The following is a 14,887-nucleotide window of genomic DNA, read 5'->3' on the forward strand; positions in this document are numbered from 1 at the left end:
TGACAAAGGAGACTACAGACCGTGCTGTCCTGCTGCGGCATCCGAGAGGCCTTCGAAGCGTTCGCATGACGATGTCGCGCCGCGCCTTTACACCGATCGCAGTCAGTGACCAGAAACAAGGACCTCACCGCCTGCCCGCCCCACAGCTCTCCTACGCCACCTCCCGCCTCCCCGCCCCTCTCTCTCCCCCGGAAGTGACGTGCGCTGCCGTCAGAGCAGCCGGAAGCGCAGTGTGCAGCGGTAAACAACTCGCCGAGGGTGCGCGGCCGCCGCGCTTCCATCTTTGAGGAATCGAAGCCTGAGCCCGAGCCGCCGCGGACCATGGGCGGCGTCCTGGGCCTCTGCTCCTTGGCGAGCTGGGTAAGCTGGGGGCGGGCGCCGCGGTGTTTCTCTGCTCCTCCTTGCCCAGCGCAGGCCTACAGCCGCCAGTCGGTGGTGGTTTCCCCACCCCGCCACCTCGGGCCTCGCCCGTCGCCTTTCCGGACCTTTGTCTCCCGGAGCGGGGGTGTTTGTAGCGATGCCTTTCTGCCTTCTCAATTGCGGGGAGGCTGCGGGCCCCCTCCCCGTTCCCATCCAGGCTTTCTCCGCCCCGAGCTGCCGCCGCCCCCGCTCCCTGGCAGGGCTTTCTTCCCGCCGGGCTGGAAGAGGCGGGTCCTGGGGCGCGCCCCCGCGGTGCTTCTCCCCGGCTCGGACTTCGGGGATCTCTAGGGATCCTCTAAAGCCGTTTCGCTGGGATGATGGAGAGCCTCGTATTTATTCAGACAGGCCTGTAGCACTGCTGGTCGTTGCTTAATCGGCATTACCGTGTGGGAAGTGTTGCTGTGTCCGCTGAAATTTCTCCTCCCCAAAGCTATTTAAATCACATCAAATTGTTTAAAGTTCGACGTTTCTTTCGGGAAAAAGAAAGCTCACGTGTTTCCCGGATCTTGATGGTTGCGTGTAATTTCTCTTGTTTACGGCTTTGTCTTGAGCAGCTCCACCCTTTGTAACATCTTTGTCTTATGTAGCCATCATTTTCTTCCTGCACGGTATTCTGTGGTGATGTGTCATCACCGTGCTGAGCATTGTCAGGTGATTTTTTTCTTAATGGGAAACTGCGTTTTGAAATGGTTTTAAAGCCTTTGGCATTATGAAGGAAAGCAGAGAAATAGTAGAGATCCTTTATGGCAGTCCTCTTCTCAGCTGAGGCATTGCTGTTGTAGCCTGAAGTAGTTATCTTTCCAAGTGTGGTCACTATGCAGCTAGACACAATCACATGGACTGTGAATCTCTAAACATTTGCCTTAAAAATGGCAGTGGGCCTGTGAAAACTTGAATTTTCAGTTCCAAAAATAGTGTACTAGACTTGGATTAAATGAAATTATGTATATTTAAGGACTTTGTGTACTCAATTCAGCAGTATAACAAAACCTCATATTGACTCAAACTCCTATTTTTTGTGCTATCAAAATATGCAGTGTAGAGCAATACTTAATTAGGAGCTAAGCATCATCTCTCTATACAGATTCCATGAAATGATGCTGGAATTAGTAAATTTGTATGAACTAATCTTCCAGACTGATACACCTGCAAATAAGTGACTAAAACACCAGTGCTATCCTGTTAATGAAGTACCTCAAGTGTTTGTTTTGCTTTAATTAACATGTTAAACACTACTTAACGGATAAGCCAGTTAGGCTTCAATTACTAGCAGAATCTAGTTAACATTTGTAATTATTGTTGAATGCCAAGGAGCTGTGTACCTAGGTTTTATGTCAAATACTTGAGTTTATATATACTGCAGTTTCAAGCCTTTCTGGTAACTGGCTGGTGTTTTGTGGTGCACAAAGACTCACTGTTGGGTTTGAGTCTTTGTTTCTGCCCAGAAAAAGTCAGTGAATGGTCTTTTAGACAGGCTTGATTAATGTGAGCATGCAGTCTTGATGAAGTGAGGTTTAGTGTGGGTACCTAACCCCCATCCCTTCCTTTAAGATGCTCAAACAAAGCAGAGGGGGTTGTATGCTAATTTTCTGTTTGTTTGCTTTTTCAGTGATGGCTTTCAAGCGTTGATTTTCTTTCCACACTTAAAACCACAGCACTTAAAAGCCTACATGTTAGTTGTTACAGCAGAAATCTGTGCTGGTGTCTAAGGATATGTCAGTATAAACAGCATTTGGGCTCTGAAAGAAGCAAGCTGTGGGGGTGAGGTAGCAGGGGAACCAGATATGGTGGAATTTTTGCTAGTGCAGGCAGGGCCAGGGCCAGGGAAACTGCTCTTCCTTTGTCTAGGGAGACACTGCTGCCGGCGTTGTTCCAGCTGTGTAGCTATTCTTGTGCCCTGCAGACCTCTGCACCTTGCCTCCTACCTGTATTTCTTCTGGACTTGTTACTGCTGCCTGCAGCTCAGCCCTACTGTGTACCAATTAAGCAGTGTTTCAGTTTGGCATTTTTAAGAGCAAAAATGATGGGGAGTGGGATGGAGGGGAAGGCTTTAGGAGCATTCAGAAGTCATCTTGAAAGACTTCTGGGCCTGATGATCTAAGTTGAACAGGCAATGCCATTTTCACTCTGCTGGGCCTTGCCTCTATTGCATTGTTCCCTGAAGTAGCTCAGCTGCTGTTTTGCTCACTTCAGTACTCTCTGGAAAGGCAAAGACTGTGGTTGAATGAGTTCCTTTAAACATAGGAGCAGGAGTGATGTATCTCAAACCTGACTAGGCCCAGTGGGACTGGGGGGAGTGTTTTTGTGGCTACTTAATTCGGTATGTAGAAATTTGGTCATTACCACAGTAAGAAGATTCTGTTGAGCAGTAAAAACTGGTTGTGTGTGTGTCAGGGTCAGTAACACTTGACTTTCAGTGGATTTGTGGGACTTCCTCCTCTCTTCTGCAATATTAATCTTGTTATGTGTTCCCCCTGCAATTTCCACTGCTCTAGAGAGCGAAGTGACTGATTTAGCAGGCCTGAATTAACTTGTCTGCCTAGCTGGCTGTTCCCAGAATAGGAGTGTGGGCCATCTTTTCTTATTTTGCCTCAGTGAACAGCATTGAGCTGCTTATTTTTCTCAAAACCATGCAGGGATGCGAGTCAGGTGCTAAGCCCAGAAGTATTGGATGGAAGTAGGTTTGTGCAGTTACGACACAGTGACTTGTCCAAGCTTCCCTAAGAAAGCAAGCCCAAAACTAACTGCAGGGTAGCCCTGCATCTCTGACGGAGCTGGGCTTTACCTGGGGACTTTGCATTATGCTTTGATCTGTGCAGTAGTATCTTGCTGTTTGTGGTGTAGTATATTTTTGTAGGAGGTGTGCTCTGAATGTGGAAAAAGTGGCACAGAGCATCCTTGTCTCTTTTGCTGATAAGCTCAGTTCCATGGGCCAAATATTCATTGCTCTCTGGTTTTGAAATTTGTTACTTGCTGGAAGGGGTTTTGCCAATAGTAAAATAATCTTAGTTTATTGGAATGGTAAATGTTTTATTTTGTCTTGCTGAAAGAAAGATGGACTTGGGCTGTAATGTGATTCCTTGTAGAAGTGACCGACTTGTATGAATAATACATCAATAGGTTTGCTTGTTCAGGGATGTGCATGAGCACAGCTCATAAAGATGAGCAGTTTGGAGGTAAAAATGTTTTCAGAGTCACAGAACAGCCTCCTAGGATCATCTGGTCCAACCTTTAGTTGGGAAGGGAGCTTAGGTGACATGTTTAGGGACCTTGTTCATTCCTGTCTTAAAAAACCTCTGGTGTAGGGAGACTGTGCCATGTCCTTGGAGAGGTTGTTGCAGTCACTGTTCTCACTGTAAACTTTTTTTCCTCCTTATATCAAGATGAAACCTCTCCTGGAATCAATACCTCTTTGTGCTATAGTGATGCTGAGCACAGGAAGAGGTAAAAAAGGGCAGTGTAATAGCTTACATACTGAAATAGTTAGAATCTACCTGGTTTCCCTTTTTTTAGCTAGATAAATATAATAGTGAAGCTTGCTAGTTTAGAAATGATTCTGTAGCATAGTGAAGGGAAAATTCCTGGCTCCTTCATTCTGGGAAAGAAACACAAGTACAAAAAGAATACAAGGAGGTTGTTTGAAAGACCAAGTTTGTGGGTTGAGTGTGTGGGTCTGGTTGAACCTGTAAGAAAAGATAATCTGAGCCTTTTCCTGAGGGCTTCTCAGGAGGCTCAGAGAGTGCTGTGGGATTCTGTCTGCTCTTCCCTGTGAGCCCTGGGGTTTGCCCAGTAGCAGCAGACGGCTGTCATTTTTGTTTGTCATATGACTGAACTTTGAAGAGCTCTTTCTGACACATGCCAGGCATACTGGATGATAGACATGCACTAGTCATGTGGCTGTGGAACTAGTCATCATCTTGTGTGACTGTGTCTGTGATGTGGTGGTGAACACCTCACTGGTGGAGGTGTCCCTGTGTGTGTGCTGGAGGAGAGGCTGGCTTCTACCGCCTGTTAGGGGTTTGGCAGGGCTGGTGTGATCTGTTGTGGCCCACCCAGGGCTCAGTGTCACTCACTTCACCTCAGCTCCAAGACTTGGTAACTGCTTGCTGGGATTTCCCATGTCTTCTGGGCAAAATCATTTATTTGTAAATTAAAACCCCAAACCAAACAAACCCAAAACATCTTTACTGTACCTTTTCTCTTTTGGCTCATGTTTACTTGTGGAACTTTGTGCTTATTTCACTTCCCCAATTGGCACTTAGCAAGTGGCAAAAAACTGCAAAGGGATGAAATACATTCCCTCTCCCCTAATGAAACAGCAATATCTGCTCCCTTTCCTTCTTCCCAGAATTTTCTGTTGAAGGATTAAACTCAGGTACATTTTGTCCTATTTTTTTCCCCCCAAGTGTTTCAGCAGCAGCCCTTTCCACTCTCAGTACTTAGTAGTGATGATGATAAAGTGTTTGCTTTGTTCTCATGGTTTGTAACTTGTACACTGCATGACTTAATTTTGCCAGCTCACAGGATTCTGTGATATATGGGTAGCTGCTAAATTTCAGTCCACGTTTTAGACTGTTCTAGCTACTGTTTGTGCTCCAGTAATGCTTATGGCCCCAGAGAGGGATGTGGCCCAGCTCTGCCAGGTGAAAGTGCACCTCTATGGCAGCTGTGCTCGGATTGCTTTTCTGCCCTGTGTTTGTTTAGTCTCTGCAGCTGTGGAAGGGAGGATGTAGTTGTTGAGTACAAGCAATCTTTGCATCTCGTTTAGCTGAAATGAATAAAATTCAAGAGAACAAGTGAGCCCAAATCCAGTTTTTATTTCTTCTGAATGAACAAATGGTTCCTTTTGAAACACAATTTCTCTGGTGGTGCATTGGGAAGTGCTGCCAAGGTTGTTAGGGCCTCTGTAACATGTAGCAGCAACTTAGTCTGCACTAGTGATGAGATACATGGGATGAGTCACATTCTTCATAACATCTGATGATCTACACAGCCTGATTAAATATTGAAATCTAGCAGTGCAAGACTCTTTAAAGATGTTGTTTGTGTTCTGTCTCTCTGTCAGATCCCATGCTTATGTGGAAGTGCTCCATGCCTGCTCTGCCGATGCTGCCCCAGTGGAAACAACTCCACCATAACTCGCCTGGTTTATGCCTTCTTTTTGCTCGTCGGCGTCAGCGTTGCCTGTGTGATGTTAATACCAGGCATGGAGGAGCAGCTGAAGAAGGTCAGGTTACTTCTCTGCTAACATGTTTGGTAGAACAAATGTCACACATGATTATAAATGACATCCTGAAAGCATGTGTTTTACTTGAAAGTACGTAATTGTGCTGCTACCTCTGCTTCACAGTCACCATTAATGTGATTATAGATCAAATAAAGAACTCATGGGATAGTCACTGCACAGACTAATAGATTCCATAGAATGGTTTGGGTTAGAAGGGACCTTAAATAAGGATCACCTAGTTCCAACCCCTTTGCATGGGCAGGGACACCTTCTGCTAGACCAGATTTCCTGAGGCCTCACCTACCTGGCCTTGAACACCTCCATGGAGAGGGCATCCATGACCTCCCTGGGAAACATGTTTCAGTGTCCTACCACTCTTACTGTTAAAAATGGATCATGGAGGATGAAAAGCACTGTTAAGAAACAAAGTTGCATCTCTTCTGTAATAGCCCAGAGCAGAGGAGTGTGGAGTTTCAAATTACATATTACTGAGATGCTTGTATTTCTGGTACTTGATTGATTTTGGCTGCTGTAAAAAAAAATATAACCACAACTGAAGATGTCTTCTGGTTTCATTGTGCTGTACTAGCTCAAATTCTATTTTAAAGTCTGCAAATGCATAACAAAAATACTTTTCACTGATGGTGGTAACATATTTTTTTCACCAAGGAAGTTAGGACTTGGCTACAGGGTTATACAGTTTATTAGTTACACAAAGATGCAACACTGCATGTAAAATTACAGCATGATATGGGTGAGCTTATAGTTTCACTGTATTCCATGCTTTTGTTCTGTGAGTATTTGTTCTGCTGTCTTTATTTTCTAGCAGACAGCAGCTTCTGTTAGGCATGCTTTTGATTTTCTCCCCTCTCCAAATGATTGAATGTTTATTTCCATGTGGTATAGTAACCAGGTTAGAGCTTTGGCAAGAGCCACGTTAATTACCTAGGAAAGAAAATGACAACCTTCTGGAGTGTGCTCTGACTTCAAAAAGATGTTGCTCCTGTTTTGGTAGTGACAGGAAAATGTTCTCAGAATACTTGTAATTGATGGTGGTGCTGCTTTTTGGGAGGAGGCTGATTCTGTTTTAAAGAGATGTAAGCAGGCTGCCTTCATCATCAACCTGACAGTAACTTCCCACTCAAGGTTACCAAATCCCAGATCTATTTATCTCCTAACTCAGATCAACAAGCAAAAACTGTATGTCTTTGAGAAGTTCTGAGGTTGCTAATAGCAAATGAACAAACAAAAAAAAAACCCTCAACCCACTGTTAATATAATTTATTTATGGTTTTGTTGGCATTTGCCTATGTGGGATTTTTTTTCCCCCCTTGAGTGTGTTGTCTGTTCTGGTTGGCTGGTAGCTAACAATACAGCTGTTCAGCATCAGATCCAGCAATGTCACCATATTCATGAACTGTGTCTTAATAAATTGCTAATACTCACATTTGTTTAGTCATTGATTTCTCCCTGTATTGACTCCCAGGAGGCCTTTTACAGATGACTGAAGTATCTTGTATTTATCACAGATTCCTGGATTTTGTGATGGAGGGATGGGAACCACTATACCTGGTGTGCACGGCCACGTGAATTGCGATGTGCTGGTTGGTTACAAAGCTGTGTACCGGGTGTGCTTTGGCATGGCCATGTTCTTCCTTCTCTTCTCCCTGTTGATGATCAAGGTGAAGAGCAGCAATGACCCCAGAGCAGCGGTGCACAATGGGTAAGATCCAGAACTCAAAACTGAGATGGGTGCTGCATGTGTGTGGGATACATCTGCTGGGGAAACAGGGCCCATGGCTGAGCACCCTGCTCACATTTACTGCTCCAGAACGAGTTTCATAGTATATTGCATTCAGTTACTATCTTAGGGCAGATTATTAGATTATTAGATTGATGGGGTGCTTGGTGCCATGGTTTAGTTGATTAGGTGGGTTGGATTGGTTGACGGGTTGGACGCGATGATCTTGAAGGTCTCTTCCAGTCTGGTCTATTCTATTCCTATTCTATTCCTATTCTATTCCTATTCTATTCCTATTCTATTCCTATTCTATTCCTATTCTATTCCTATTCTATTCCTATTCTATTCCTATTCTATTCCTATTCTATTCCTATTCTATTCCTATTCTATTCCTATTCTATTCCTATTCTATTCCTATTCTATTCATTTTTGTGGGAGGAAAAGACAGATGGCTGTCACTTTTCAGAGCCTGAACTGTGACTTTGAGTAACCTATCCAGAGGCTTCCCAAGATGAGAGATTCTGCTTTTGTCCAAAGATAACAAAAGTCAGAGGTGAATAATGGTACTAAGTTGCATTCCACTGAGATTTTTTACAACAAATAGAAAGATTTAAAAGCCTCATCTGTCCCCTTGGAATTACATTCCTCTTGACTTTGATGTTTGTAAGGGTTTGCTCTTTTCTCAACAGTGTCAGCATCATTTTCTGGAGAACAAAAATCTTAGGCAGATACAATAAGATTTTTATGCTACTTCAAAAGAGGAAAGTTTCTGTGAGTTAGAGCATTCTTCAGCAGTTGCCTGACTGGTGTTTTGTTTGTTTATCTGTTGTGTTGTTTTTTTTTCCCCTTTAGATTCTGGTTCTTTAAATTTGCAACAGCACTTGCAATTAGTGTTGGAGCTTTCTTCATACCTGAGGGACCATTTACAACTGGTATGGGAATATTGTCTTCTGTTGTATCGTGGTACAATCATAGCTGGTTTTAAAACAAAACTAAGTGCAGGCTGATACCTGAGTTTTAATTGTAGCTGTGTAACTGTAGCACTTCTCAGTGCTCAGGGACATTAAGATGGTGGTAAATGATCTATGATTCTGAGCTGGGTTTGTTTTATTTCTCTCGTAGTGTGGTTTTATGTGGGCATGGCTGGAGCGTTCTGCTTTATTCTTATTCAGCTGGTCTTGCTTATTGACTTTGCCCACTCCTGGAATGAATCTTGGGTTGAAAAAATGGAAGAAGGAAATTCAAGATGCTGGTATGCAGGTAAAGGACTACAATCAAGTTTTAAGTTTCATTGTGTGTGGTATTTAATAAAAGTTACTCGCCGAGCAGTTGCATTTTGCCAGAGTGTAGGAGGCCTGCTTTGTGCACAAGTGTGCTCTCAGGTGGTAGAGTTCAGCTCTCTTGACTTGCTGTCTGTTGCATGTCAAGTTAAATAAGAGGGGGCACAGGGAGAGGGGCAGCAGCCTCTGAGTAACAAGATCTAAGCCCTGAGAGCAGAGCATCAGTGTATGATCTAACAGAAGGGTCAATTTTAGCTTTTGGAGTTTTTTCAGCCATGAGTTTTGTTACACTTTTGCACTGGACAAACTAACCTGTTGCTGCCTCATGTTGGGCATAAGTGTACAAAATAACTGTGCAGGTTGGTCATTCTTCCAAGGAACATGCTGAGTGAAAGGCCAAGGTATTGAATGAGACTGCCAGTTGTTTCCCTGGAGAAGCCATATGTTACTTTTAACAATGTTTTGGATGTGGTAATTCAGGGGTTTGAAAGACAACACAGCCTGTCTTTAATGGCCACTTCATGCTGTCATATTTTTAGTCAGATGCACTTTGGAAATAAGATTGTGGGTTTCCCTCGATTGGAAAAATAGTACTTCAGTTTCTTTGTTAAGCTTTTAGCCAAAGTGTGTGTAGTACAACTGCTTTCCTTCATGCTTGCTGCTCTTGGCTGCTGTTAGAGCACTGGAGAATCAAATATGGCTTCAGGCTTCCCACCTAGTGTGTTCTTTCTCTTGAGAAAGAACAACTTACTTCTGAGAAGATCTTCAGTGCCCAGAGCTGCTGTCTAATCATCATGTTATCCCATATGCAAAACTTGATAAGCATGCACTATTTAAATATCAATACTCTCCATTTTTAACCACTTGAACTCTGGTTTTGTCTCTTTTCACAGCTCTGCTGTCAGCTACAGCTGTCAATTACCTGCTGTCTCTAGTGGCTATTGTCTTGTTTTATGTTTATTACACTCACCCAGAAGGTTGTTCTGAAAACAAGACATTCATCAGTGTCAACATGCTGCTGTGTATTGGAGCCTCTGTAATGTCCATCCTGCCCAAGATTCAGGTGGGAATTCTCTTACCTTTCAGGACTTTATTGGTGTTACTTGTCCCAGAATCCTATAAGGTAATTGTGCCCGAGACTTCTAATTGCCTAACCCTGCTGTTTCATGCTTTGTCTAGGAATCCCAGCCAAGATCTGGCTTGCTGCAGTCTTCTGTGATCACCATTTACACTATGTATTTGACTTGGTCAGCTATGACCAATGAACCAGGTCAGTGTTGGGCTTTTTGGCTAACAGCTCAGTAAATTGTCTCCAGCTTCTTGTGAGGCAGTGTGAGAATGGAGAACTGTCCCCCACAACTTAGAGGCAGGCCTTGTTGGTTTGTGTTCTCCCTCCTCACCCCAGCTTTCAATGGCAATAGCAAAGAAGCAGTTCTTCCAAGGATATGTTTTGTTTGCTCTTACATTTATCATCTGGAAGAATCTCTGCCTGTTATTGGCAGGAAAGCAATATTCTAAAGCTCAGATTTTGCAAATGACCTCAACTCTTCCAAGGTGTTTGGAAAGCTCATCTCCCTACCAACTGTTAGGTTTTTTTACCTGGTGTCAGAGATGCTACTGTTCAGGTATTTTTAACTGAGGATAATGTTTTTAGTGCTTCATGTGTCTGGAAACAGCTGAGCACCTCCAGAAAAAAACCCAATTGTAAATATAAATTCAAAAATTCTGGTGACTAAAAAACCAGCCAGATAGTGATTTTTGAAGGTTGTAATTGCCTCTCTGGCCCTTTTATCTTAATTATGGCCAATCTGTGCCTCTGTAACAGCATACATGAGTCATCTCCACTTCTTGGTGGAATTATGGGGAAATTAATTGTCTGCTGCCTTCAGCTGTTGGTAAGGTGTTGGGGAGACCTTATTGCTGTCTACAACTACCTGAAGGGAGGTTGTAGCCAGGTGGGGGTTGGTCTCTTCTCCCAGGCAACCAGCACCAGAACAAGAGGGCACAGTCTCAAGCTGCACCAGGGGAGGTTTAGGCTGGATGTTAGGAAGAAGTTCTTCATAGAAAGAGAGATTGGCCATTGGTATGTGCTGCCTGGGGAGGTGGTGGAATCACTGTCATTGGAGGTGTTCAGGAGGAGACTTGATGGGGTGCTTGGTGCCATGGTTTAATTGATTAGACGGTGTTGGATGATAGGTTGGACTTCATGATCTCAAAGGTCTCTTCCAACCTGGTTTATTCTATTCTATTTCTGTTACCTGTGGATGCTGTGGTTTGGGAACTGTTGATAATAGGAAATGGATTTCTGAGATGCCTCTGTGTGTCAAACTTGTTTCCTAGTGGTAAAATTTCTAAGGCTTCCTATGCAGAGCACTTTAATTTTGTTGAGACAGAACAGTAAAGCAGCTGATGCATTTCTTATGTAAGTTTAGAATCCTTTTGTGTGCTCAAGGAGATTTTTTTTGTGTGCCACATACTGCAATTTGCCTGCTTTAGAGAGAGAGATCCAGTAGGCTAAAATTGGATTCAGAGCTATTTTTACTTCAAAGCTGTCACAGTCACAAAAGTTCCTTTCTGTCTCCATGCTTTCAGTGTGGAAATGAAATGTACTGTTTAGTATTTGTTCTGTTCATGTTTGATGACACATCTGATGGTATTTCCCCAACAGACAGGCGCTGTAACCCGAGTTTGCTAAGCATCATTGGTTACAACAGCACCACCATCCCAACCCAAGGCCAGGTGGTGCAGTGGTGGGACGCACAAGGAATTGTAGGACTGGTTTTGTTTTTGCTGTGTGTTCTCTACTCAAGGTAAGGTTCCTCTCTCTGGCAGTTTAGGCTGGGTACCTCCTGTTGCTGCCACACAAGATAGACCTCCTGTGTCCTGAGGGTTCAGCCCAGTGGGTGGACGCAGGAAATAGCCGATTTCATACCCATGATGTCCTGCTCCCTATAAATCCATCTGCAAAGTCTCTCACTTCCTCTTTCTTCCCTTGCTGCTCCCGAGGGAGATGCTCCCTATCTGGTAATGGGAGTTACCTCAAGGCCTCTTAGATCTGGCTAGGCCTAATGCCAGGAGGAGAAAAGGGAGGGGCAGTCTCAGACCTGGCCAGCCTGAGACTAGCCTAGCAGTGGAGGTGGGGGAAGAAAGAACCCTGGGGGTTTTGGGTGTACCCTCAGAATGGGAGAAAGGGAAATGATGGGAGGCTTCTGGGTATGCTGTAAGGGACTGTGTATGCTTTGGGTTTGTCACTGTGCTTGTAGCTTCTGTAAAACACTTTACTGCTTGTCCATTTAAATTTTCCATCACTTCTGCAATCCATTTATGTGAGTCTCATTTTTCTGCCCCGGTGGGAGGCAAGAGAGGATCTGCCTGGCCTCAAACTGGGACACTCTCAAAGCATTCCTGTTGGCTTGCATTGTCAGTTGGTAAGTGGTGTTTATTTGGGTAACTGTACCCTGCCCTCTCCTGTCCCCTGCAGCATCCGGACATCCAACAACAGCCAAGTGAACAAGCTGATGCTGACCAGCGATGAATCCACGCTGATCGAGGACGGAATGCCCAGGAGCGATGGCTCCCTTGATGATGATGATGTTCACCGAGCCATAGATAACGAGAGGGATGGAGTTACTTACAGCTACTCCTTCTTCCATTTCATGCTTTTCCTGGCATCTCTCTATATCATGATGACGCTCACCAACTGGTACAGGTATTTACACTGATAATACATTGTGCTAATGAATGCTCAAGATGCTGTCTTCTGCTGGAGGAGGAGGCTGAAGCTGTGTGCTGTGAGGAGTCTAGGTCTTGAATGGGACTATTTAAGGAAAGTATTCAGTTTGACCTCAGTTAAATGAGTGGTATTTGAAAATTGGAGTAGCTGACCTTGTTCACAAGGTGCCTGTCATGTCTTCTAGGATAGTTCTGATTCACTGGGCTGATTCTCCTAATTCACTCAAATATGTCCTGTTGAAGTAAGCAGGATAGCGTCTTCAGTTCTGTAATCACTGAAAATCAGTAAACACCAGACCCTCGCCTGATACAGAGAATTGGAAAAAGGAGAAACAGGACATTTTATATCAGCAGGTTGAGGGACACATGATCCTTCCCATCTACTCAGCACTGGTGACACCACCTGGAGTGCATTCTCTGTAGCTGTAAATGCTGTCCGTTTCCTGCCCTTCCACAAGCTTGCTTAGAAGTTTCTTCTAACAATTTCTGCTACTTGACAGCTTTTCTTACTAAACATTTTTAGGGCTGCTGGGGATTTGCACCTTCCTGTGACACCAACTTCTGGGACAGATTGTTGTGAGAAGGGGTAGAGATTTCCTGTGAGGTGTGGAGCTGAAGTCACAATGATTGACTGTGGAAAGAGTGTTGAGTGGCTTAGTGCACAAGGATGTCATCTTGAAAGGAAAATTGCCAATCATCTTTGTTTTTCTTCTCCCTTTCCCACAGTCCGGATTCTTCCTACGAGACAATGACCAGCAAGTGGCCGTCTGTCTGGGTGAAGATCTCTTCCAGCTGGATCGGCATCGTGCTCTACGTCTGGACACTGGTTGCTCCGCTGGTTCTCACAAACCGTGACTTTGACTAAGCTGTGCTGCTCTCCAGAGAGTTGTGCTGGCTTCCCACTGCCCATCAGACAAGCAGTATTCCAGACAGTAGAGCCAGTTGTAAATACCTGTGTGTGCTGTCCATGTAATGTGCCCTGCATGATGACCCTGAACCATGTCTTCTGTCATTTCACTAGATGACTTTCTAGCTGAGCTCAGTGACAATTGTTACAATGATGGTTTCCATAGGCGTACTCATAGAGCGAGTGCTTCAGCAGCATTAGATGCAAGATGAAGACCTATTGAAAGTAGGTTTTGTTCCCTCTCAGTTGCATTAGTGTTAGGGAAAATCATGCAAGTGTTAGATCAGGCCCTGCCAGGAAAGGGGGGGCTGCCTTTGATCATCCCTGTTGCCTTGATTACAAAGTCAGTCTTGAGTGAGCATTGTCACACTCAAAACTGCATGTTGGAGTTGACACTGTGCAGCATCTTGGCACTAACAGCCCCACCTTTCCTTGTGCTGAGGGTGTTGAAGCAGGGAAACCTGCACCTGAAGCTGCAGAGGAGCTGATGTCCTGTGCTGCTGCTGGGTCCCACTGCAGACAGGACAGACCCCCTGGGGAAAACCAGCCTGGTATCAGATGCTCAGAAGCATGTTTTTAAGACACCCATTTATAATGTGCATCTGTATTATTACTCTTAATTTTTAAAGTAGTTTCAGTGGGGTAGCTGTGCTGTAACTTATTGCTGTTGCCTGTGCCACTTTATCTCTTGGCTAAGCTACAATCACAGTTGTCAGGGAGCCAAGGGGGAGAGCTGTGCAAGCCCTTGAGAGGAATTTTTGGAGTATTGAGGTTAAAAAAAAGCAGAGGAAGAGGAGCAGGAAAATTGCAGTAACTAAAGCGAGGTGTGCTTTAACTGAGGCTTCAACACAAGTGTTTTGTAGTCTTATTTGGGGCGCTTCATTTTGAAATCTTGGATTCAGTATTTTGTTTCTTGTCCACTGCCAGAGATGGACTTGAGCCTGGGAAATCTCAGCCTAGGTGTAAGGCTAAGACATTTGTCTGATGAAAATACTGTAGACTTCCTGTGCAGTGATGAAACTTCAAACGCTTTAGTGCTTGCTGCTTCGCAGTTGAAGTCTGTGAGCTGCAGTATTGATCTGTTATTTGCTACAATGTGAGACTAGAGCAGCCTGACTAGGAGTCACCCTGGAGCCCTCAGCAGATGTCATGCAGATCTGTTACTGTAGTGTCTATGCTGTTAATTCCTGTTGCTAATGACTCTCCCAGTTCTTACTTTAATTCTGCACCTAAACACAGACACTACAGAAGCCTGACACATCAATCAAACGTGAGGTGGTCATGTAACGATTAGTAAAGGCTTGTCAGAATTTGGAATATGTTGTTCCCTTATTAATAAATAAAGTTGGATGATGTCCAATGAATTTTGACGTCTCTTCCTACCTCCAGCTGGGGATAGCACAGGGTTTTGTGTGCTCAGCTGCTGTTCTTAGGATGCCCAAGAAGGCAGTGTCCTGGTGCTGTGGGGGATCGCCTAAGGCCCAGTGGGACATTTTCTGACAGTTCCTATCGCTGCCCTTTGCACCCATCTGAGAACACACAATATGCTTCAGACTGCAGCAACCTGCTCCTGTCTTCTG

The 14,887-nt window shown here is 44.4% G+C and overlaps 1 protein-coding gene across 1 annotated transcript; it reads left to right on the forward strand.

Moving 5' to 3' along the window:
- The first annotated feature begins 207 nt into the window (after positions 1-207).
- SERINC1 (serine incorporator 1) lies at positions 208-14,665 on the forward strand. Its single transcript, XM_009909524.2, has 10 exons — positions 208-360; positions 5,486-5,647; positions 7,177-7,370; positions 8,241-8,320; positions 8,511-8,648; positions 9,562-9,731; positions 9,848-9,938; positions 11,337-11,478; positions 12,150-12,377; positions 13,127-14,665. The coding sequence occupies exons 1-10, from the start codon at positions 322-324 to the stop codon at positions 13,263-13,265; spliced, it is 1,383 nt and encodes a 460-aa protein (XP_009907826.1). The 5' UTR covers positions 208-321; the 3' UTR covers positions 13,266-14,665.
- Positions 14,666-14,887: the final 222 nt, after the last annotated feature.

The sequence above is a fragment of the Dryobates pubescens genome, chromosome 28, assembly GCF_014839835.1.
Source record: "Dryobates pubescens isolate bDryPub1 chromosome 28, bDryPub1.pri, whole genome shotgun sequence".
Classification (NCBI taxonomy): Eukaryota; Metazoa; Chordata; class Aves; order Piciformes; family Picidae; genus Dryobates; species Dryobates pubescens.